A 24,593-nucleotide genomic window follows, 5' to 3' on the forward strand; every position below is an offset into this window, starting at 1 on the left:
TCAGGACCAGGGGAGGGCCAGGTCAGGGCCAGGTCAGGGGATGGGCCAGGGAAGGGCCAGGTCAGGGGAAGGGCCAGGACAGGGCCACAGGATGGGCCAGGTCAGGGGATGGACCAGGGGAAGGGCCAGGGGAAAGGGCCAGGTCAGGAGATGGACCAGGGGAAGGGCCAGGTCAGGGGAAGGGCCAGGACGGGGCCACGGGAAGGGCCAGGTCAGGGGCAGGGCCAGGTCAGGGGATGGATAAGGGGAAGGGCCAGGGGAAGGGCCAGGTCAGGGGATGGACCAGGGGAAGGGCCAGGGGAGGGGCCATGTCAGGGCCAGGTCAGGTACAGGCCTGGGATCCTTGAAGATTATTGGCAAATACAGGAAGGACAGTGCCCTCTTTTTCTGTTTGGTGCTATTTGTCTTGAAGTAAATTACCTTCTATTTCATTGTTGTTTCTTTTCAACATTCACAAGCTTTACTTTCCAGTAAGACTTGAATGGCAGGGTGGTGGTGGTGGTTAGAGCATTGGACAAGCAGCCGAAAGGTTGTAAGTTCAAATCCCTGAGCTGACAATGTACAAATCTGTTGTTCTGACCCTGAACAGGCAGTTAACCCACTGTTCCTAGGCTGTCATTGAAAATAAGAATTTGTTCTTAACTGACTTGCCTAGTTAAAAAAATAAAAAAATATATATACTTTGCCTGTGACGGCAGGAATTTTTTGTTTTGCCTGCCATCACAGGCAAAAAAATTATTCAAGTGTCTTTTTTGTGGAGAACACGGCTGATTATCACTACTTTATTGGGCATAGTCTTATTTCATTGGATTGATTGAATTGATTTGGTGGACCATTGGTGTGAACAAACATTCACCCCGAGTCAGTTGATCCCTTTATTCGTTTACTGGTTAAGGTTAGGAATGGGTCTAGTAAAGCTGATCTCAGACCAGTGCTAAGGGGGTAATAATAATGTCTCCTTGGGGTGTTGTTGTCTGCTGATGGACGTCTAGACTAGACTGAGATCACTGTACTGTATTACGGTCTCCTCATTCCTACAGACCTCCATTAGGCAGCCCATCTCCCTCGTTAATGCACTGGAAGAGACTCAATGTTATGTCGGAGCCATGGTTATTTGAATGTTATGTCGGAGCCATGGTTATTTGAATGTTATGTTGGAGCCATGGTTATTTGAATGTTATGTTGGAGCCATGGTTATTTGAATGTTATGTTGGAGCCATGGTTATTTGAATGTTATGTTGGAGCCATGGTTATTTGAATGTTATGTCGGAGCCATGGTTATTTGAATGTTATGTTGGAGCCATGGTTATTTGAATGTTATGTTGGATGTTGGAGCCATGGTTATTTGAATGTTATGTCGGAGCCATGGTTATTTGAATGTTATGTTGGAGCCATGGTTATTTTAATGTTATGTTGGATGATGGAGCCATGGTTATTTGAATGTTATGTTGGAGCCATGGTTATTTGCTAAGACATTGGGCAAGTATAGTGTTGGCTTCTATAATCTGTCCTACTGTATTTCCACTCGGTACAGTAATTTGTCAGCCATTTTATTGTGGGTACATCACATGTTGGCTACATCAAATGCTTGTCTAAGGTTGATGGCTTTGTCACTATGTCACGTGTGAGCCACTATGTGTACAGTTCTGACATAATTACGATCGTTGCCATGACACATGGTTTTACAGTCAGTTCTAGTTGGTGCAGTCTTTCTCCAATGTCTCTCCTCTCCATTCCTCACACCATCCCTCCCTCTTTTTTTAATCTTTATCCTCTATACAGAATTAACAAGTCATTTAGCAGAAGTAGGTCAGGTTTCTCCTCTCTCTCCATCCCTCTCTTAGCTGCTCTCTCTCCATCCCACTCTTTCTCCATCCGTCCCTTCTAAATCCCTCATAACACCCCTCCCTCTCTTTCTCTCTCCCCTTTCCATCACTTTCTCCTCACTTCTCTCTCTCCACCACATCCCTCTCCTTCCCGCTCTCTCTCCCCCCTCTGTTGTTGAGGAGAAAGATGTTTTGTGAATGCCACCAGTTTGACATAATGGGGTTCTATAGTACCTCTGGTGCACATCATGTATCAGAATGTTGTATTCCTGCAGTTAGTGTTCGCAGCTACGAGCCAGCGCTCCATTAGAGGGATGACTGACTGGAGATACTGTCTAGTTTGTTACTTCATTAGCTCCCTGACTGACTGGAGATACTGTCTAGTTTGTTACTTCATTAGCTCCCTGACTGACTGGAGATACTGTCTAGTTTGTTACTTCATTAGCTCCCTGACTGGAGATACTGTCTAGTTTGTTACTTCATTAGCTCCCTGACTGGAGATACTGTCTAGTTTGTTACTTCATTAGCTCTCTGACTGGAGATACTGTCTAGATTGTTACTTCATTAGCTCCCTGACTGACTGGAGATACTGTCTAGTTTGTTACTTCATTAGCTCCCTGACTGACTGGAGATACTGTCTAGTTTGTTACTTCATTAGCTCCCTGACTGACTGGAGATACTGTCTAGTTTGTTACTTCATTAGCTCCCTGACTGGAGATACTGTCTAGTTTGTTACTTCATTAGCTCCCTGACTGGAGATACTGTCTAGTTTGTTACTTCATTAGCTCTCTGACTGGAGATACTGTCTAGATTGTTACTTCATTAGCTCCCTGACTGACTGGAGATACTGTCTAGTTTGTTACTTCATTAGCTCCCTGACTGACTGGAGATACTGTCTAGTTTGTTACTTCATTAGCTCCCTGACTGACTGGAGATACTGTCTAGTTTGTTACTTCATTAGCTCCCTGACTGACTGGAGATACTGTCTAGATTGTTACTTCATTAGCTCCCTGACTGACTGGAGATACTGTCTAGTTTGTTACTTCATTAGCTCCCTGACTGGAGATACTGTCTAGATTGTTACTTCATTAGCTCTCTGACTGGAGATACTGTCTAGATTGTTACTTCATTAGCTCCCTGACTGACTGGAGATACTGTCTAGATTGTTACTTCATTAGCACCTTGCATGTAGAACCTTAACAGGCATGACATGTCATGTCACTGAGACTGAAGCAGACACTGAGAGGGAGAGAGAGAAGAAGAGAGAGAAACTGATTTTTTTTTATGTTGTCCGGTAAATTGCATGACAAAATTTGTCTCAGTTTTGTTGTTCGATTGACTTACATAAGAGCTGTTCAGTTGTTCCTTTGCTTTGTTCAATTGCACAAAGTAGATTTATTCAACCATCATGTTCATTAAAGATATATATTTGTTGCATTGATAGAAATCCGTTTGTGTGAACATGAAAAAAACAACATTCCTGTCCAACTACAACTGAATATCTAATGTAAATTCCCCAATCTGGGCTAACAATATATAATGTCTGTTATCCAACAGCATTGTGGGGAATGTCTGTCACTGTGGCAGCCAGTCAAGGACGTCTCAGAGATTGGTTTCACCTGTCTGACTCAGGGCCAGCCACATGCCGGACTAAGGCACTTTAAATAGGGCTCGTTCCACATTGCTTCCCTAGCACTCTGCTAGTGATTAGCAGCCATTTTGGAGCTGACAGTGAGCTGGCTCAAACAGGAAGTGCATCCTAAAGGACACCCTAGGGAATAGACTGCCATTTTGGGACTCAACCAGGGACCTTTTTGGGGTTCCTCGATAGTTACAGGCTGATCAGGGGTGATATTTTACTGTCCCGTCAGGGAGGAAGAGGCAAGAGGCTAGTAGTGAGACCAAAATAGGTTTGTCTTGTAGCCCTAACATCTTGAGTTTTCAGTCCCTTAGTATCTCCTCTTTCCTCAGCTAGCTGTACCTTTTGTTAGTGTCTTTAGAACATGGAACACAGCTAGCTGTAGCTTTGTTATTGTCTTTAGAACATGAAACACAGCTAGTTGTAGCTTTGTTATTGTCTTTAGAACACGAAACACAGCTAGCTGTAGCTTTGTTATTGTCTTTAGAACACGAAACACAGCTAGTTGTAGCTTTGTTATTGTCTTTAGAACACGAAACACAGCTAGCTGTAGCTTTGTTATTGTCTTTAGAACACGAAACACAGCTAGCTGTAGCTTTGTTATTGTCTTTAGAACACGAAACACAGCTAGCTGTAGCTTTGTTATTGTCTTTAGAACACGAAACACAGCTAGTTGTAGCTTTGTTATTGTCTTTAGAACACGAAACACAGCTAGCTGTAGCTTTGTTATTGTCTTTAGAACACGAAACACAACTAGCTGTAGCTTTGTTATTGTCTTTAGAACATGGAACACAGCTAGTTGTAGCTTTGTTATTGTCTTTAGAACACGAAACACAGCTAGCTGTACCTTTTGTTAGTGTCTTTAGAACATGGAACACAGCTAGTTGTAGCTTTGTTATTGTCTTTAGAACATGGAACACAGCTAGTTGTAGCTTTGTTATTGTCTTTAGAACACGAAACACAGCTAGTTGTAGCTTTGTTATTGTCTTTAGAACACGAAACACAGCTAGTTGTAGCTTTGTTATTGTCTTTAGAACATGGAACACAGCTAGCTGTAGCTTTGTTATTGTCTTTAGAACACGAAACACAGCTAGTGAGTCAAAGAAGCATCTGAAGATGTTGTGGCTCTTTTAAATAACGAAGGACATATGTTATGGACCCTCGTTTGTCATCTGCTATGGAAATGCTCTCCCCAAAGTCTTGATGGGAAGTGCCTGTCATTCCCTGATGGTGAATGTCTGTCTTCAAAGTTTCTCACCTCAGAACAGGTGCCTTAATTACGTACCCACTGTCTGCGCTGAGCTGAGAGGGATTTTTATTTTTTACAAATTAAAGTGGATGTCTTGATTTATTTATAACTTTTCTGAACCTCTCTCTCTCTATCAGTCTCTCTCTCTCTCTCTCTCTCTCAATCTCTCTCTCTCTCTCTCTATCAATCTCTCTCTCTCTATCAATCTCTCTCTCTCTCTCTCTCTCTCTCTATCAATCTCTCTCAATCTCCCTCCAAATCCTCTAAATAGGGGACTTAACATTCATTGGACTGTGGTGCCACTCTTTTCAGACTGTTAATATTCAACTCTGAATGTGTTTGTCAATATGCCTGTGGTTGACATAACCTCCCTAGTGTCTGTGTTCTGATGTACCACACTGCCACGTCTCTGATCTCCTCCCTATTGACTGTTTCATCGTCGTCAGTGATCAGGCCTACCACTGTCGTATCATCGGCAAACTTAATGGTGGTGTTGGAGTCGATCGGAGCCACACAGTCGTGGGTGAACAGGGAGTACCGGAGGGAACTAAGCACCTACCCCTGAGGGGCCCCCATGTGTAGCGTCAGCATGTTGGTGCCTACCCTCACCATCTGGTGCCGTCCCGCCAGGAAGTCCAGAATCCAGTTGGGAAGTGTTCAGTCCCAGGGTCCTTAGCTAAGTGATACATTTGAAGGGCACTATGGTGTTGAACGTGGCACGGTAGTCAATGAACAGCATTCTCACATCGGTGGTCCGTTTGTACAAGAGAGAAAGGGAAGTGTTGGGAGCGGTATGTGAATTGAAATGGGATGATATTGTTGATGTGAACCATGACCAGCTTTTCAAAGCATTTAATGGCTGCAGATGTGAGTGCTACGGGGAGATAGTCATTTAGACAGATTACCTTGGCGTTCTTGGGCACAGGGACTATTGTTGTCTGCTTGAAACATGTAGGTATTTCACACTAGGTCAGGGAGAGGTTGAAAATGTATGTGAAGACATTTGCCAGCCACGTCACTGGGTAGCTTGCGGCTGGGTTACCCTTTGTAATCCGTGATAGTTTGCAAGCCCTGCCACATCCGATGAGCGTCAGAGCCGAAGTAGTAGGATTCGATCTTAGTCCTGTCTTGTCGCTTTGCCTGTTTGATTGTTTTTCAGAGGGCGTATTCATATAAGCGTCCCGGTTAGTGTCCTGTTCCTTTAAAGGATGCAGCGCTAGCATTTAGCTCAGTGCGGATGTTGGCTGTAATCCATGGCTTCTGGTTGGGATATGTACGAACTGTCACTGTGGGTACGACGTCATCAAGGCACTTATTAATTAAGCCGGTGAGTGATGTGGTAAATTCCTTAATGCCATCAGATGAGTCCCAGAACATATTCCAGTCTTTGCTAGTGAAACAATCCAGTAGCCTAGCATCCACTTCATCAGACCACTTCAATATTGAACGTGTCACTGGTACTTCCTGTTTAGAGTTTTTGCTTGTAAACAGGAATCAGGAGGATACAGTTATGGTAAGATTTACCAAATGGAGGGCAAGGGGGAGCTTTGTATGAGTTTCTGTGTGTGGAGTAAAGTTGATCTTTTTTCGCCTTTAGTTGCGCAGGTGACATGCTGGTAGAAATTAGGTAAATCAGATTTCAGTTTCCCTGTGTTAAAATCACTGGCCACTAGGATTTTCTTGTTTGCTTATGGCCTTATACAGCTCATTGAATGCAATCTTAATGCCAACATCAGTTTGTGGAGGTAAATAGACAGCTGCTAAATATAGATGAGTTTCTGTGACTGTTAGTTAAAAGGACGACTACAAACAAGCATGCTCCCAGTTGATGTAAGATGCCACATAGGCTTAAATCTGCCCTTCTTCCATCATGATCACTTTCTTCATGTGTGTCTGCCTTGCCTCCATTGATTCTTGATAAATGACTGCGATAGTATCATCCCATTGTCATCAGCTCAGACTGATGGTGTAACGATCCCTGTCTCCCCCTCTGTCTGTCTGTGTCTGTCTTTGTCTTTCTTTCTTTCTTTCTTTCTTTCTTTCTTTCTTTCTTTCTTTCTTTCTTTCTTTCTTTCTGTCTGTCTGTCTGCGTCTGTCTGTCCCCAACAGAAAGCGTACTGTGGCCACTGCAGTGAAAGGATATGGGGGCTGGGGAGGCAGGGCTACAAGTGTATCAACTGCAAACTGCTGGTCCATAAGCGCTGTCACAAACTCGTCCCTCTGACCTGCCAAAGGCATATGGTGAGTACCATAGAAATAGAATCTCATTCTAGTTCTGTGGTGAGTACTCTGGCCAATCTGTCATGTCAAAGCTTCGGAAGAACTTACTATTTATAAAGCATTCATAAAGTCTTCATAAGCACTACATAGACACTTCACAAACTGCAGTGCAAAAGGTATATGGTGAGCTTATAAAGGCTTTTTAGAGCATTTACAGTCTTCATAAGCACTTCATAGATACTTCATAAACTTAAGTGAACGTCTGAATTAATGAGTTGGGAGGGCAAATGAGTAATATTTATCTGCTTTAGGTTGAAACCAAGTTTTGCATTTGAACAATCCAACTTGTTTAGAGTAAAATATCAAGGTAATCAATGAATTCAGATAACAAAACTGTCTGAATTAAACATTGTCTGAATTAAACATTGCTATTGATGTTCTAATGTGTATTTGTAACATAGTGAATGCTGTTCTGCCCCGAGCGGGAATCAAACTTTTAATCTTCTGCACAACACATACTGTATATAACTCAAAGCCAACTACCTTAGCCAACAGAGCAAGATACTGGTCTGTCATTTCATGATAAATAGTTGGCAATGTACTCCAGCCAACATGCTATGGGCAAGTTTCAAATCCACTGCAAATAGATATAATCTGCAGCTCAAATGCCACCCTATTCCCTATTTAGTGCGCTACTTTTGACCAGGGCCCATAGGGAATAGTGTGCCATTTGGGACACATCCACACTGTAGTGTATACCGTATACTGAAACATCACTAGGTTGATCTCTCGTGACAGACTGCTAACATACAGAAAGAAGCATTACGATTAGAGCTAGCCTCTACCAGATTTTCACCTCACCTTCGGTATGAAAGCCTGTTGACGTTCTTGTCAGAGACAAGCTAAAAGAAAGAAGGTGGAGGGTTCTGTGTCTGCACCACATACTCTTGTGACTGGTGTCCCCCAGGGCTCGGTTCTAGGCCCTCTTCTCTCAATACACCAAGTCACTCGGCTCCGTCATATTCTCACATGGTCTCTCCTATCATTGCTATTCGGATGACACTCAACTACTTTTCTCCTTCCCCCCCTTCTAACACCCAGGTGGCGACACACATTTCTGCATGCCTGGCAGATATCTCAGCTTGGATGTCGGCCCACCACCTCAAGCTCAACCTCGACCGGGCGGAGCTGCTCTTCCTCCCGTGGAAGGCCTGCCTGCCTGCTCAAAGACCTCTCCATCACGGTTGACAACTCTACAGTGTCCCCCTCCCAGAGTGCAAAGAACCTTGACGTAACCCTGGACTACACCCTGTCGTTCTCTGCGAATATCAAAGCAGTGACTCGCTCCTGCAGGTTCATGCTTATAACATCTGGACAACTGCAACTCGCTGTTGGCTGGGCTCCCCAATTGTGCCATCAAACCCCTGCAACTTATCCAGAACTCAACCTTCCCAAGTTCTTCCATGTCAGCCGACTCCACGAAGCTCGCATCCACTACAAGACCATTGTACTTGCCTACTAGCAAGAGGAACTACCACCCCGCCCATCTTAAGAGGATTGCACTAACTGTAAATCGCTCTGGGTGAGAGCGTCTGCTAAATGACTAATATGTAAATGTAAAAATGGGTATCCAAGCCATTTGCTCCTCCCAACAATAGGAATAGGCACATTCAAACAGAGGCGGATAATTGAAACCGAAAGCCAATACATTTCACTGGTGCCCACGTGGGGAAGTGTCATTTCAGCAAAATTATATCAAAATAAAAACAATTTCCTAAATATACATTTTCAAAAATAGCGTTTCCTAGCAATGCTAACACTGTAAATTAGCTTACTCTGTACTTCTGAAGAGGTATGGAAGGGGTGGTTGTTTTAGAAAAATCTATATCTACTGACAGCCAATCAGAACAATGTGAGCGAGGCCAGGAATCCAGGGCTGGACTACAATAAACCTGGTGCCGAAAACCCAGGTCAATAGTCAGGATGTACTAATAGGCTGCAATCAGACAATGCTCTATCAACAAACACTTTGTTCCCCTTTGAAAAGCCAATGCCTCCATGGATAGAACCGCATACAATTATTCATATAAGTGCATTGTTGCGAGAAACATCCAGACTTCTCAACTTCTGTGTTCTTTAATATGTTGAAAAGATACCTCCATGTGCCTAAGATGTCTATCAACTCAAAAACCTCTAAAAACTGAAGCCTCTTCTTCCCAGTGTCTCCAAGGACCTAGTCAGGATGCTCTGTAAGGAGCCTCAAACCACATGCAGCTATTTGCCTGTCTTCTCTTGGCAGGATCCAGTCATGCCATCACAGGAGCCCCCTTTAGATGAGAAGAATGAAGAGGTGGACCTCCCCCCTGAACACACAGAGGATACAGATGGAAGTCAGTTCCTATAAAATATTGTTTCTTTCAATATAGACAATATATGAGAAGTAGAAGACCTTGTGGCCTTAGTCTTGGTATCAATGCACTGGGTCTGGGCCTGTATTCAAAAAGTGTCTCAGAGTAGTAGTGCTAATCTGTCTTTATTCATTCTGAAAAGGTCAAACTGATCCTAGAGCAGCGCTCCTACCCTGAAAACACATTGTGAATACTAATTACAAAGGCTTTAAAGACATAATTAAATCAAAACCAATAACTAGATTTCCAGGTTTATTAAAAAACAAAATGAAGAAGACTCCTCCCACACAGCGAGATAAGAGCATGTTTGAATCAGCATGCCATTGTTGTTTACAGACTGGTCCCAAAGCTTTGTTTCTATGCACTATTCTGCACAGTGCAATATTACAAATACAGTGAGGGAAAAAAGTATTTGATCCCCTGCTGATTTTGTACGTTTGCCCACTGACAAAGATATGATCAGTCTATCATTTTAATGGTAGGTTTATTTGAACAGTGAGAGACAGAATAACAACAAAAAAATCCAGAAAAACTCATGTTAAAAATGTTATAAATTGATCCAGTACAGTAAATTACAGTCTAGTCCAGTCCAGTATAGTCCAGTACAGTATAGTATAGTCCAGTACAGTATATTACAGTATAGTCCAGCACAGTATATTAACAGTACAGTATAGTATATTACAGTACAGTATAGTCCAGTACAGTATAGTATAGTATAGTCCAGCACAGTATATTAACAGTACAGTATAGTAGAGTCCAGTACAGCATATTAACAGTACAGTATAGTCCAGTACAGTATATTACAGTATAGTCCAGCACAGTATATTAACAGAACAGTATAGTATAGTCCAGTACAGTATAGTATAGTATAGTCCAGCACAGTATATTAACAGTACAGTATAGTCCAGTACAGCATATTACAGTATAGTCCAGCACAGTATATTAACAGTACAGTATAGTATATTCCAGTACAGTATAGTATAGTCCAGTACAGTATATTAACAGTACAGTATAGTATATTCCAGTACAGTACAGTATAGTCCAGTACAGTATAGTATAGTATAGTATAGTCCAGCACAGTATATTAACAGTACAGTATAGTAGAGTCCAGTACAGTATATTAACAGTACAGTACAGTCCAGTACAGTATATTAACAGTATAGTATAGTTCAGTATAGTCCATCACAGTATATTAACAGTATAGTCCAGGACAGTAAATTACTGTACAGTATAGTCCAGTACAGTATAGTATAGTATAGTCCAGGACAGTATAGTATAGTATAGTCCAGTATAGTCCAGTACAGTATAGTCCAGTACAGTACAGTCCAGTATAGTATAGTCCAGTATAGTCCAGTTCAGTATAGTATAGTCCAGCACAGTATAGTCCAGCACAGTATAGTCCAGTACAGTATAGTCCAGTATAGTATAGACCAGTACAGTCCAGTTCAGTATAGTATAGTCCAGTACAGTATAGTCCAGCACAGTATAGTCCAGCACAGTATAGTCCAGTATAGTATAGTCCAGTTCAGTATAGTATAGTCCAGTATAGTCCAGTATAGTCCAGTATAGTCCAGTACAGTACAGTCCAGTATAGTATAGTCCAGTATAGTCCAGTACAGTACAGTACAGTATAGTATAGTCCAGTATAGTCCAGTTCAGTATAGTATAGTCCAGTATAGTCCAGTTCAGTATAGTATAGTCAGTACAGTATAGTCCAGCACAGTATAGTCCAGTACAGTATAGTCCAGTATAGTATAGTCCAGTATAGTCCAGTTCAGTATAGTATAGTGCAGTATAGTCCAGTATAGTCCAGTACAGTACAGTCCAGTATAGTATAGTCCAGTATAGTACAGTACAGTCCAGTATAGTATAGTCCAGTATAGTCCAGTTCAGTATAGTCCAGTATAGTCCAGTCCAGTATAGTATAGTCCAGTACAGTACAGTTCAGTATAGTATAGTCCAGTATAGTCCAGTTCAGTACAGTCCAGTATAGTCCAGTTCAGTACAGTCCAGTATAGTATAGTCCAGTATAGTCCAGTATAGTATAGTCCAGTATAGTATATTAACAGTCCAGTATAGTCCAGTAGAGTATAGTCCGGTACAGTGTATTAACAGTCCAGTATAGGCCAGAATAGTATAGTCCAGTATAGTATAGTATAGTCCAGTCCAGTATAGGCCAGTATAGTATAGTCCAGTATAGTATAGTCCAGTCCAGTATAGGCCAGTATAGTATAGTCCAGTATAGTAAATTACAGTATAGTCCAGTATAGTATAGTTCAGTATTGTCCAGTACAGTACAGTCCAGTACAGTGTAGTCCAGTTCAGTAAATAACAGTATAGTCCAGTATAGTATAGTCCAGCACAGTATATTAACAGGTCAGTATAGTCCAATACAGTATATTATCAGTACAGTATAGTCCAGTATAGTAGCAGTACTCACCAGTGGGCTGACCTACTTGGGCAGAGGCAGGAAGAAGCTGCATCTCACTCTGAAGAGAATGATGCCCTCTGCTGGCCACAAAGGTGAACTACATCTCCCACAATGCTCCCTTGATTATCGGAGAATCTGTTGCATTTCCTTGATTCCTCGTGCCCTCTCTCTGATCTTCTCATCCAATGGGTTTTGAGAAGGAGGCGAGGAGAGAGGACACAAGGAATCAAGGCAATGCGAATAAGATTCTCACATGGACTCTTTCTCAATTAATCTTTCCTCAAATCCTCTCTGCTTGTCTCCTTCTCAAAATTATTTTCTACCTTTTCCTTTCAATACGGTTGAGGCGAGAAGATAGGATGCAAGGAATCACGGAAAGATTCATTGAGATGGAGCCATGGATTCTTGAGGAGAATCCTATTTGGTCCTCTGTAGCTCAGTTGGTAAAGCATGGTCCTCTGTAGCCCAGTTGGTAGAGCTTGGCAGTTGCAACTCCAGGATAGTGGGTTTGTTTCCCAGGACCACCCATAAGTAAAATGTATGCACTCATGACTATAAGTGCCTTTGGATAAAAGCGTCTGCTATATATCATATTATACTGTATATTATTTAAATGGAGATGGCTTTAGAATATCCGTTAGGTTTTTAATGCCCAGTCTTCACTGGGTAGAACTTTCCATCACAACTCAGGTAACAAGTTGTTTCTCTCTTCAGTAACTTTCCTACCACACAGTCGCAAAGTGGACAAAGTGGAAGAGGACTCGAAGGTGAGTTCATTTAGACACACAAAGTAAATAAGTCAGTTATGCATTTGTTTATGATGAGGATTGTTCTGGTATTCTAGAATGTAAAACATTCTATTATGTTTCTAGAACACAGAACAGCCCATACTACACTGAACAAAAATATAAATGCAACATGTAAAGTGTTGGTCCCAAGTTTCATAAGCTGAAATAGGAGATCCCAGAAATGTTCCATACGCACAAACATATTATTTCTCTCAACTTTGGGCACAAATGAGTTTATATCCCAGTTAATAAGCATTTCTCCTTTGCCAAGATATTCCATTCACCTGACTGGTGTGGCATATTAAGAAGCTGATTAATCAGCATGATCATTACACAGGTGCACCTTATGCTGGGGACAATGAAAGGCCACTCTAAATTGTGCACAGATGTCGCAAGTTTTTAGGGAGCGTGCCATTGGCATGCTGACTGCAGGAATGTCCACTAGAGTTGTTGCCAGAGAATTGAATGTTAATTTCTCTACCATAAGCCACCTCCAACGTCATTTTAGAGAATTTGGCATTACGTCAAACTGGCCATACAACTGTAGACCACGTGTAACCACGCCAGCCCAGGATCTCCACATCCGGCTTCTTCACCTGCGGGATCGTCTGAGACCAGCCCCTGGACAGTTGATGAAACAGGAATATTTCTGTGTGTAATAAAGCCCTTTTGTGGGAAAAACAAATTATGATTGGCTGGGCCTGGCTCCCCAGTGGGTGGGCCTGGCTCCCCAGTGGCTGGGCCTGGCTCCCCAGTGGGTGGGCCTGGCTCCCCAGTGGCTGGGCCTGACTCCCCAGTGGGTGGGCCTGGCTCCCCAGTGGCTGGGCCTGGCTCCCCAGTGGGTGGGCCTGGCTCCCCAGTGGGTGGGCCTGGCTCCCCAGTGGCTGGGCCTGGCTCCCCAGTGGCTGGGCCTGACTCCACAGTGGGTGGGCCTGGCTCCCCAGTGAGTGGGCCTGGCTCCCCAGTGGGTGGGCCTGGCTCCCCAGTGGGTGGGCCTGGCTCCCCAGTGGGTGGGCCTGGCTCCCCAGTGGCTGGGCCTGTCTCCCCAGTGGGTGGGCCTGGCTCCCCAGTGAGTGGGCCTGACTCCACAGTGGGTGGGCCTGGCTCCCCAGTGGCTGGGCCTGACTCCACAGTGGGTGGGCCTGGCTCCCCAGTGAGTGGGCCTGGCTCCCCAGTGGGTGGGCCTGGCTCCCCAGTGGGTGGGCCTGGCTCCCCAGTGAGTGGGCATGGCTCCCCAGTGAGTGGGCATGGCTCCCCAGTGGGTGGGCCTGGCTCCCCAGTGGATGGGCCTGGCTCCCCAGTGGATGGGCCTGGCTCCCCAGTGGATGGGCCTGGCTCCCCAGTGGCTGGGCCTGGCTCCCCAGTGGGTGGGCCTGTCTCCCCAGTGGGTGGGCCTGGCTCCCCAGTGGCTGGGCCTGACTCCACAGTGGGTGGGCCTGGCTCCCCAGTGGGTGGGCCTATGCCCTCCCTGGCCCATCCATGGCTGCACCCCTGCCCAGTCTTGTGAAATCAATAGATGAGGGCCTAATGAATTCATATCAATCGACTGATTTCCTTACATGAACTGTAACTCAGTAAAATCGCTGAATTTGTTGCGTGTTGCGTTTATATTTTTGTTCAGTATATTTTATCACACAAAAATGTTATGTTATATATATGTTAGTATCATATCTACTTTTCCATGATTCCAGCTCTGTCTATAACCATAAGGTTTTAATAAAAAAAACAGGGGCATTCAACAGTGTGCTGGTATCTGGGTCTTTTCTAACATGTATTTCCCATCCAAACCGCCCCTTCAGGACATCAAAGAGGTGGTGGGCAGGATCGATGGTATCAAGATCTCCCAGGAGATGGCGCTGGGCCTGGGGGACTTTGACCTGATCCGGGTGATCGGCCGCGGCAGCTACGCCAAGGTGCTGCTGGTGCGACTCAAGAAGAATGAACAGATTTACGCCATGAAGGTGGTCAAGAAGGAACTGGTGCACGACGACGAGGTGAGAGGCAGGAGAGGGAGGGAGGGAGGGAGCAGGAGGACAGAGATGAAAGAGGAGGAGTAGAGTAGAGTAGAGGGAGAGGGAGGGAGGGAGGGAGGGAGGGAGGGAGGGAGGGAGGGAGGGAGGGAGGGAGGGAGGGAGGGAGGAGGACAGGAGGACAGAGATGAAAGAGGAGGAGTAGAGTAGAGTAGAGGGAGGGAGGGAGGGAACAGGAGGATAGAGATGAAAAGAGGAGGAGTAGAGTAGAGTAGAGGGAGGGAGGGAGGGAGGGAGGGAGGGAGGGAGGGGGAGGGAGGGAGGGAGGGAGGGAGGGAGGGAGGGGGAGGGAGGGAGGGAGGGAGGGAGGGAGGGAGGACAGAGATGAAAAGAGGAGGAGTAGAGTAGAGGGAGGAAAAAGAGTGAATGAGTCCACAGAAGCCGGGGGATGAAATGAGAAAAAAAGAGGATCTCAGGGGGAGGAAAAGAGAAGTGGAAAAAGATGAGGTGGCGTGAAGGAATGGTAACAAAGACAGGAAGAAGTTATTGTAACGTAAATTGGCCTTAACGAGGAAAAATATGAGTCAAATTGATTTAAAGAAGTACAGTCCAGAGAGAAGAACTGAGGCAGTAAAATAAGTAAGGAGAAGAGAGGGAAGATTTTAAAAAACTGGGGATGATGAGTTTGAAGAATTATTGACAGATATTATAGTTTCCACCTCTAGGTGGCGCTATGGTATTACTATTTTACATACAGTTAAAGTCGGAAGTTTACATACACCTTAGCCAAATACATTTAAACTCAGTTTTTCACAATTCCTAATAATTAATCCTTGTAAAAATTACCTGTTTTACGGCCGGTTAAGATCACCACTTTATTTTAAGAATGTGAAATGTCAGAATAATAGAAGAGAGAAAGATTTATTTCAGCTTTTATTTATTTCATCACATTCCCAGTGGGTCAGAAGTTTACATGCACTCAATTAGTATTTGGTAGTATTGCCTTTAAATTGTTTGACTTGGGTCAAACGTTTCAGGTAGCCTTCCACAAGCTTCCCACAATAAGTTGGGTGAATTTTGGCCCATTTCTCCTGGCAGACCTGGTGTAACTGAGTTTTATAGGCCTCCTTGCTTGCACACGCTTTTTCAGTTCTGTTCACACATTTTCTATAGGATGAGGTCAGGACTTTCAAATCAAATCAAAGTTTGTCACGTGCTCCGAATACAACAGATGTAGACCTTACAGTGAAATGCTTACTTACAGGCTCTGTCCAATGGTGTGAAATAAAGATATGTATGTGTGTGTGTGTGTGTGTGTGTGTGTGTAGGTAAGTAAAGAAATAAAACAACAGTAAAAAGACATTTAAAATAACATTAGAAAGGCTATATGCAGACACCGGTTAGTCAGGCTTATTGAGGTAGTATGTACATGTAGATATGGTTAAAGTGACTATGCATATATGATGAACAGAGAGTAGCAGTAGCGTAAAAAAGGGTTTGGTGGGTGGTGGGTGGTGGGACACAATGCAGATAGCCCGGTTAGCCAATGTGCTGGAGTACTGGTTGGTCGGGGCCCAATTGAGGTAGTATGTACATGAATGTATATTTAAAGTGACTATTCATTTAAGATAAACAGAGAGTAGCAGCAGCGTAAAAGAGGGGTTGGGGAGAGGTTGGGGGGACACACAATGTAAATAGTCCGGGCCTTCCTCTGACACCGCCTGGTGTAGAGGTCCTGGATGGCAGGCAGCTTTGCCCCGGTGATGTACTGGGCCGTACGCACTACCCTCTGAAGTGCCTTGCGGTCGGAGGCCGAGCAATTGCCATACCAGGCAGTGATGCAACTGGTCAGGATGCTTTCGATGTTGCAGCTGTTGAAACTTTTGAGGATCTCAGGACCCATGCCAAATCTTTTTAGTTTCCTGAGGGGGAATAGGCTTGTTGTGCCCTCTTCACGACTGTCTTGGTGTGTTTGGACCAATCTTGTTTGTTATTGATGTTGACACCAAGGAACTTGAATCTCTCAACCTGCTCCATTACAGCCCCGTCGATGAGAATGGGGGCGTGCTTGGTGCTCCTTTTTCCTGTAGTCCACAATCATCTCCTTAGTCTTGGTTACGTTGAGGGACACGTTGTTATTCTGGCACCAACGCCAGGTCTCTGACCTCCTCCCTATAGGCTGTCTTGTCGGTGATCAGGCCTACCAATGTTGTGTCGTCTGCCAACTTAATGATGGTGTTGGATTCGTGCCTGGCCATGCAGTCATGGGTGAACAGGGAGTACAGGAGGGGATTGAGCACGTACCCCTGGGGAGCTCCAGTATTGAGGATCAGCGTGGCAGATGTGTTGCTACCTACCCTCACCACCTGGGGGCGGCCCGTCAGGAAGTCCAGGATCCAGTTGCAGAGGGAGGTGTTTAGTCCCAGGTTCCTTAGATTAGTGATGAGCTTTGAGGGTACTATGGTGTTGAACGCTGAGCTGTAGTCAATGAATAGCATTCTCACATAGGTGTTCCTTTTGTCCGGGTGGGAAAGGGCCGTGTGGATTGCAATAGAGATTGCATCATCTGTGGATCTGTTTGGGCGGTATGCAAATTGGAGTGGGTCTAGGGTTTCTGGGATAATGGTGTTGATGTGAGCCAATACCAGCCTTTCAAAGCACTTCATGGCTACGGACGTGAGTGCTACGGGTCTGTAGTCATTTAGGCAGGTTGCCTTTGTGTTCTTGGGCACAGGGACTATGGTGGCCTGCTTGAAGCATGTTGGTATTACAGACTCAATCAGGGACATGTTGAAAATGTCAGTGAAGACACCTGCCAGTTGGTCAGCACATGCCCGGAGCACACATCCTGGTAATCCGTCTGGCCCCGCAGCCTTGTGTATGTTGACCTGTTTAAAGGTCTTACTCACGTCGGCTACGGAGAGTGTGATCACACAGTCGTCCGGAACAGCTGATGCTCTCATGCATGCCTCAGTGTTGCTTGCCTCACAGAGAGCATAGAAGTGATTTAGCTCGCTTTGTGATGGCCACTCCAATACCTTGACTTTGTTGTCCTTAGGCCATTTTGCCACAACTTTGGAAGTATGCTTGGGGTCATTGTCCATTTGGAAGACCCATTTGCGACCAAGCTTTAACTTCCTGACTGATGTCTTGAGATGTTGCTTCAATATATCCACATAATTGTCTTTCCTCATGATGCCATCTATTTTGTGAAGTGCACCAGTCCCTCCTGCAGCAAAGCCCCCTCACAACATCATGCTGCCACCCCCGTGCTTCACGTTGGGATGGTGTTCTTCGGCTTGCAAGCCTCCCCCTTTTTCCTCCAAACATAACGATAGTCGTTATAGCCAAACAGTTCTATTTTTGTTTCATCAGACCAGAGGACATTTCTCCAAAAAGTACGATCTTTGTCCACATGTGCAGTTGCAGCCAGCCGTAGTCTGGCTTTTTTTATGGCGGTTTTGGAGCAGTGGCTTCTTCCTTGCTGAGGTGCCTTTCAGGTTATGTCGATATAGGACTAATTTTACTGTGGATATAGATAATTTTGTACCTGTTTCCTCCAGCATCTTCACAAGGTCCATTGCTGTTGTTCTGGGAATGATTTGCACTTTTCGCACTAAACTACATTCATCTCTAGGAGACAGAACGCGTCTCCTTCCTGAGCAGTATGACGGCTGTGTGGTCCCATGGTGTTTATACTTGCGTACTATTGTTTGTACCGATGAACGTGGTACCTCCAGGCGTTTGGAAATTGCTCCCAAGGATGAACCAGACTTCTGGAGGTCTACAATTATTTTTCTGAGGTATTGGCTGATTTCTTTTGATTTTCCCATTATGTCAAGCAAAGAGGCACTGAGTTTGAAGGTAGGCCTTGAAATACATCCACAGATACACCTCCAATTGACTCAAATGATGTCAAGCATATCAGAAGTTTCTAAAGACATGGCATCATTTTCTGGAATTTTCCAATCTGTTTAAAGTTCAGTCAACTTAGTGTATGTAAACTTCTGACTCACTGAAATGGTGATAGATTGAATTGTAAGTGAAATAATCTGTCTGTAAACAATTGTTGGAAAAATTACTTGTGTCATGTACAAAGAGTAGATGCCCTAACCGACTTGCCAAAACTATAGTTTGTTAACAAGAAATTTGTGGAGTGGTTGAAAAATGAGTTTTAATGACTCCAGTGTATCTAAACTACTGACTTCAACTGTAGCGCATATCAAATGACCGACAGAATTACAGTGAGAGGATAGGTGTTTCTGATAATTGAGAGAGAGAAGCTTCTCTTGGCTTGTAATTATTTGAGTTCTTCAAGTTTAAATGTATAACTCGGAGACAGACAACACTACAACCAATTATTCTTGTGGAGAAGACCGTTCCTTCTAAAGCGTTTTACATGTTAGATGTTTAATACCCTCTTATCCAGAGCAACCTACAGTAGTGTTGGTTTACCAACTGAGCCACACAGGACCAGTCAACACTCAACATACTGTTAAAAGGCCAGTACAGGATTGATACATACATTTTTCCTGCCCTGTCCCTTAACAATTTAAAAAAATAAGTGACTGCTTAGTTTTTTTAATCCCGGATTGCACTTTTAATGGAATTATGTCGTTGCTATCAAATCAAATGTATTTATATAGCCCTTCTTACATCAGCTGATATCTCAAAGTGCTGTACAGAAACCCAGCCTAAAACCTCAAACAGCAAGCAATGCAGGTGTAGAAGCACGGTGGCTAGGAAAAACTCCCTAGAAAGGCCAAAACCTAGGAAGAAACCTAGAGAGGAACCAAGCTATGAGGGGGGTCAGTCCTCTTCTGGCTGTGCCGGGTGGAGATTATAACAGAACATGGCCAAGATGTTCAAATGTTCATAGATGACCAGCATGGTAAAATAATAATAATCACAATGGTTGTTGAGGGTTCAACAGGTCAACACTTCAGGAGTAAATGTCAGTTGGCTTTTCATGGCCGATCATTGAGAGTATCTCTACCGCTCCTGCTGTCTCTAGAGAGTTGAAAACAGCAGGTCTGGGACAGGTAGCACGTCCGGTGAACAGACCAGGATTCCATAGCCGCAGGCAGAACAGTTGAAACTGGAGCAGCAGCACGGCCAGGTGGACTGGGGACAGCAAGGAGTCATCATGCCGGGTAGTGCTGAGGCATGATCCTAGGGCTCAGGTCCTCCGAGAGAGAGAAAGAAAGAGAGAGAGAATAAAAGAGAGAATTAAATTCATACAGGACACCGGATAAGACAGGAGAAATACTCCAGATATAACAGACAGACCCTAGCCCCCTGACACATACACTACTGCAGCATAAATACTGGAGGCTGACACAGGAGGGGTCAGGAGACACTGTGGCCCCATCCGATGATACCCCTGGACAGGGCCAAACAGGCAGGATATAACCCCACCCACTTTGCCAAAGCACAGCCCCCACACCACTAGAGGGATATCTTCACCCACCAACTTACCATCCCGAGACCGAGTATAGCCCGCAAAGAGTATAGCCCACAAAGATCTCTGCCACAGCACAACCCAAGGGGCGGGGGGGGGCGCCAACCCAGACAGGAAGACCACGTCAGTGACTCAACCACCTCAAGTGACGCTCCCCTCCTATGGACGGCATGGAAGAGCACCAGTAAGCCAGTGACTCAGCCCCTGTAATAGGGTCAGAGGCAGAGAATCCCAGTGGAGAGAGGGGAACCGGCCAGGCAGAGACAGCAAGGGCGTTTGTTGCTCCAGTGCCTTTCTGTTCACCTTCACACTCCTGGGCCAGACTATACTCAATCATAGGACCTACTGAAGAGATGAGTCTTCAATAAAGACTTAACGGTTGAGACCGAGTCTGCGTCTCTCACATGGGTAGGCAGACCATTTCATAAAAATGGAGCTCTATAGGAGAAAGCCCTGCTGTTTGCTTAGAAATTCTAGGGACAGTAAGGAGGCCTGCATCTTGTGACCGTAGCGTATGTGTAGGTATGTACGGCAGGACCAAATCAGAAAGATAGGTAGGAGCAAGCCCATGTAATGCTTAGGTGTAGGTTAGCAGTAAAGCCTTGAAATCAGCCCTTGCCTTAACAGGAAGCCAGTGTAGGGAGGCTAGCATTGGAGTAATATGATCATTTTTTTGTTCTAGTCAGGATTCTAGCAGTCGTATTTAGCACTAACTGAAGTTTATTTTGTGCTTTATCCGGGTAACCGGAAAGTAGAGCATTGCAGTAGTCTAACCTAGAAGTGACAAAAGCATGGATAAAAAATATTGCATCATTTTTGGACAGAAAGATTCTGATTTTTGCAATGTTAATAGATGGAAAAAAGCTGTCCTTGAAACAGTCTTGATATGTTCGTCAAAAGAGAGATCAGGGTCCAGAGTAACCCTGAGGTCCTTCACAGTTTTATTTGAGACGACTGTACAACCGTCAAGATTAAATGTCAGATTCAACAGAAAATCTCTTTGTTTCTTGGGACCTAGAACAAGCATCTCTGTTTTGTCCGAGTTTAAAAGTAGAATGTTTTCAGCCAACCACTTCCTTATGTCTGAAACACAGGCTTCCAGCGAGGGCAATTTTGGGGCTTCACCATGTTTCATTGAAATGTACAGCTGTGTGTCATCCGCATAGCAGTGAAAGTTAACATTATGTTTTCGAATGACATCCCCAAGAGGTAAAATATATAGTGAAAACAACAGTGGTCCTAAAACGGAACCTTGAGGAACACCGAAATTTACAGTTGATTTGTCAGAGGACATACCATCCACAGAGACAAACTGATATCTTTCCGACAGATAAGATCTAAACCAGGCCAGAACTTGTCAGTGTAGACCAATTTGGGTTTCCAATCTCTCCAAAAGAATGTGGTGATTGATGGTGTCAAAAGCAGCACTAAGGTCTAGGAGCATGAGGACAGATGCAGAGCCTCAGTCTGACGCCATTAAAAGGTAATTTACCACCTTCACGAGTGCAGTCTCAGTGCTATGATGGGGTCTAAAACCAGACTGAAGCATTTTTTATACATTGTTTGTCTTCAGGAAGGCAGTGAGTTGCTGCGCAACAGCTTTTTCAAGTCTTCAGTGTCTCCCTTGATCCTAGGTTTTGGCAGAGTTGTGCAGACTCAGGACAACTGAGCTTTGGAGGAATACGCAGATTTAAAGAGGAATTAATTTGCCCCGTAATTTGCTTTCTAATGATCATGATCTTTTCCTCAAAAAAGTTCATGAATGTATTACTGCTGAAGTGAAAGCCATCCTCTCTTGGGGAATGCTGCTTTTTAGTTAGCTTTGCGACAGTATCAAAAATACATTTTGGATTGTTCTTATTGTCATCAATTAAGTTGGAAAAATAGTATGATCGAGCAGCAGTGAGGGCTCTTCGATACTGCACGGTACTGTCTTTCCAAGCTAGTTTGAAGAATTCCAGTTTGGTGTGCCGCCATTTCCATTGCAATTTTCTGGAAGCTTGCTTCAGAGCTCTGGTATTTTCTGTATACCAGGGAGCTAGTTTCTTATGACAAATGTTTTTAGGGGTGCAACTGCATTTAGGGTATTGCGTAAGGTTAAATTGAGTTCCTCAGTTAGGTGGTTTACTGATTTTTGTCCTCTGGCGTCCTTGGGTAGGCAGAGGGAGTCTGGAAGGGCATCAAGGAATTTATGGGTTGTCTGAGAATTCATAGCACGACTTTTGATGCTCCTTGGTTGGGATCTGAGACAATTATTTTTTGGATTGCAAACATAATAAAATGGTGGTCCTATAGTCCAGGATTATGAGGAAAAACATTAAGATCCACAACATTTATTCCATGGAACAAAACTAGGTCCAGAGTATGACTGTGGCAGTGAGTAGGTCTGGAGACATGTTGGACAAATCCCACTGAGTCGATGATGGCTCTGAAAGCCTTTTGGAGTGGGTCTGTGGACTTTCCCATGTGAATATTAAAGTCACCAAAAATTTGAATATTATCTGCTATGACTACAAGGTCCGATAGGAATTCAGGGAACTCAGTGAGGAACGCTGTATATGGCCTAGGAGGCCTGTAAACAGTAGCTATAAAATGTGATTGAGTAGGCTGCATAGATTTCATGACTAGAAGCTCAAAAGAGGAAAATGTTTTTTTTTTCTTCTAAAATTGAAATTTGCTATCATAAATGTTAGCAACACCTCCGCCTTTGCGGGATGCGCGGGGGATATGGTCACTAGTGTAACCAGGAGGAGAGGCCTCATTTAACACAGTAAATTCATCAGGCTTAAGCCATGTTTCAGTGAGGCCAATCACATCAAGATTATGATCAGTGATTAGTTCATTGACTATAACTGCCTTGGAAGTGAGGGATCTAACATTAAGTAGCCCTATTTTGAGATGTGAGGTATCACAATCTCTTTCAATAATGTCAGGAATGGAGGAGGCCTTTATTCCAGTGAGATTGCTAAGGCTAACACCGCCATGTTAAGTTTTGCCCAACCTAGGTCGAGGCACAGACACAGTCTCAATGGGGATAGTTGAGCTGACTACACTGACTGTGCTAGTGGCAGACTCTACTAAGCTGGCAGGCTAGCTAACAGCCTGCTGCCTGGCCTGCACCCTATTTTATTGTGGACCTAGGGGAGTTTGAGCCCTGTCTATGTTCGTAGATAAGATGAGAGCACCCCCTCCAGCTAGGATGGAGTCCGTCACTCCTCAACAGGCCAGGCTTGGTCCTGTTTGTGGGTGAGTCACAGAAAGAGGGCCAATTATCTACAAATTCTATATTTTGGGAGGGGCAAAAAACAGTTTTCAACCAGCGATTGAGTTGTGAGACTCTGCTGTAGAGCTCATCCCTCTCCCTAACTGGGAGGGGGCCAGAGACAGCTATCCTACACCATACGGCCCGTTCAGTGATTTATATATCTGTCATTATAGAGCTCTCTTTATATATCTGTCAATATAGAGCTCTCTTTATATATCTCTCATTATAGAGCTCTCTGTATATATCTATCATTATAGAGCTCTCTGTATATATCTCTCATTATAGAGCTCTCTTTATATCTCTCTCATTATAGAGCTCTCTTTATATCTCTCTCATTATAGAGCTCTCTTTATATATATCTCATTATAGAGCTCTCTGTATATATCTATCATTATAGAGCTCTCTGTATATATCTCTCATTATAGAGCTCTCTTTATATATCTGTCATTATAGAGCTCTCTGTATATATCTCTCATTATAGAGCTCTCTTTATATCTCTCTCATTATAGAGCTCTCTTTATATATCTCTCATTATAGAGCTCTCTGTATATATCTCTCATTATAGAGCTCTCTGTATATATTGCTCTTTATAGAGCTCTCTTTATATATCTCTCATTATAGAGCTCTCTGTATATATCTGTCATTATAGAGTTCTCTTTATATCTCTCTCATTATAGAGCTCTCTTTATATCTCTCTCATTATAGAGCTCTCTGTATATATCTGTCATTATAGAGCTCTCTTTATTTATCTCTCATTATAGAGCTCTCTTTATTTATCTCTCATTATCGATCTTGATAATTTGTCACATGCTTCAAAAACAACAGGTGTAGAATTATTTATTTATTTAGTAAAGTACTCTTCGAATGTGTAAACAGAAAACCACAACAGCAGATAGAGTTCAAGTTCAATCAGCTCTTAAAAAACAGAACCACTTTTCCTTGACTACCATTGTCAATATAACAGCAAAGTGCCAGGCTTAGCCAAACAAAGCCCTGCCCAGATGTCAATTTCAGGGACGTCAGAAAGTTGTCAGAGGCAGACAGACGGGTGTGTTTACATATTAACCTTTTACTGCAGTGTGCTAAATCAGCATCACACAGGGTCTTTCTTGGTAGTCTTAAACAAATCTACTTTGAAACAAAAGTGTGCATCTCACACACTTGGTTATGGGCTTAAAAAAAGAAGACATCTGTACCATGTCAGATATAGAGTTGAACTGTATTACATTTAGAGTTTGCATCCCAATATTACACTTTTTATACATCACAGAATACTGAATATAACAACCATTTGACATAGGAGCACCAGCTTTCGGTGGTTTCTTTTAAATGATGT

General features: G+C 43.8%; 1 protein-coding gene across 1 annotated transcript in view; it reads left to right on the forward strand.

Annotated features, from left to right (window-relative positions):
* The window catches only part of LOC112235201 (protein kinase C zeta type-like), a 104,749-nt gene that overhangs the window by 20,452 nt on the left and 59,704 nt on the right, over nucleotides 1–24,593 (forward strand). Inside the window, exons 3-6 of the mRNA XM_042299727.1 lie at nucleotides 6,824–6,955; nucleotides 9,234–9,324; nucleotides 12,488–12,540; nucleotides 14,361–14,555. Of these exons, the coding sequence (XP_042155661.1) occupies nucleotides 6,824–6,955; nucleotides 9,234–9,324; nucleotides 12,488–12,540; nucleotides 14,361–14,555 (471 nt within the window). The remainder of the gene's footprint in view (nucleotides 1–6,823; nucleotides 6,956–9,233; nucleotides 9,325–12,487; nucleotides 12,541–14,360; nucleotides 14,556–24,593) is intronic.

The sequence above is a fragment of the Oncorhynchus tshawytscha genome, linkage group LG16 (assembly GCF_018296145.1).
Source record: "Oncorhynchus tshawytscha isolate Ot180627B linkage group LG16, Otsh_v2.0, whole genome shotgun sequence".
Classification (NCBI taxonomy): domain Eukaryota; kingdom Metazoa; phylum Chordata; class Actinopteri; order Salmoniformes; family Salmonidae; genus Oncorhynchus; species Oncorhynchus tshawytscha.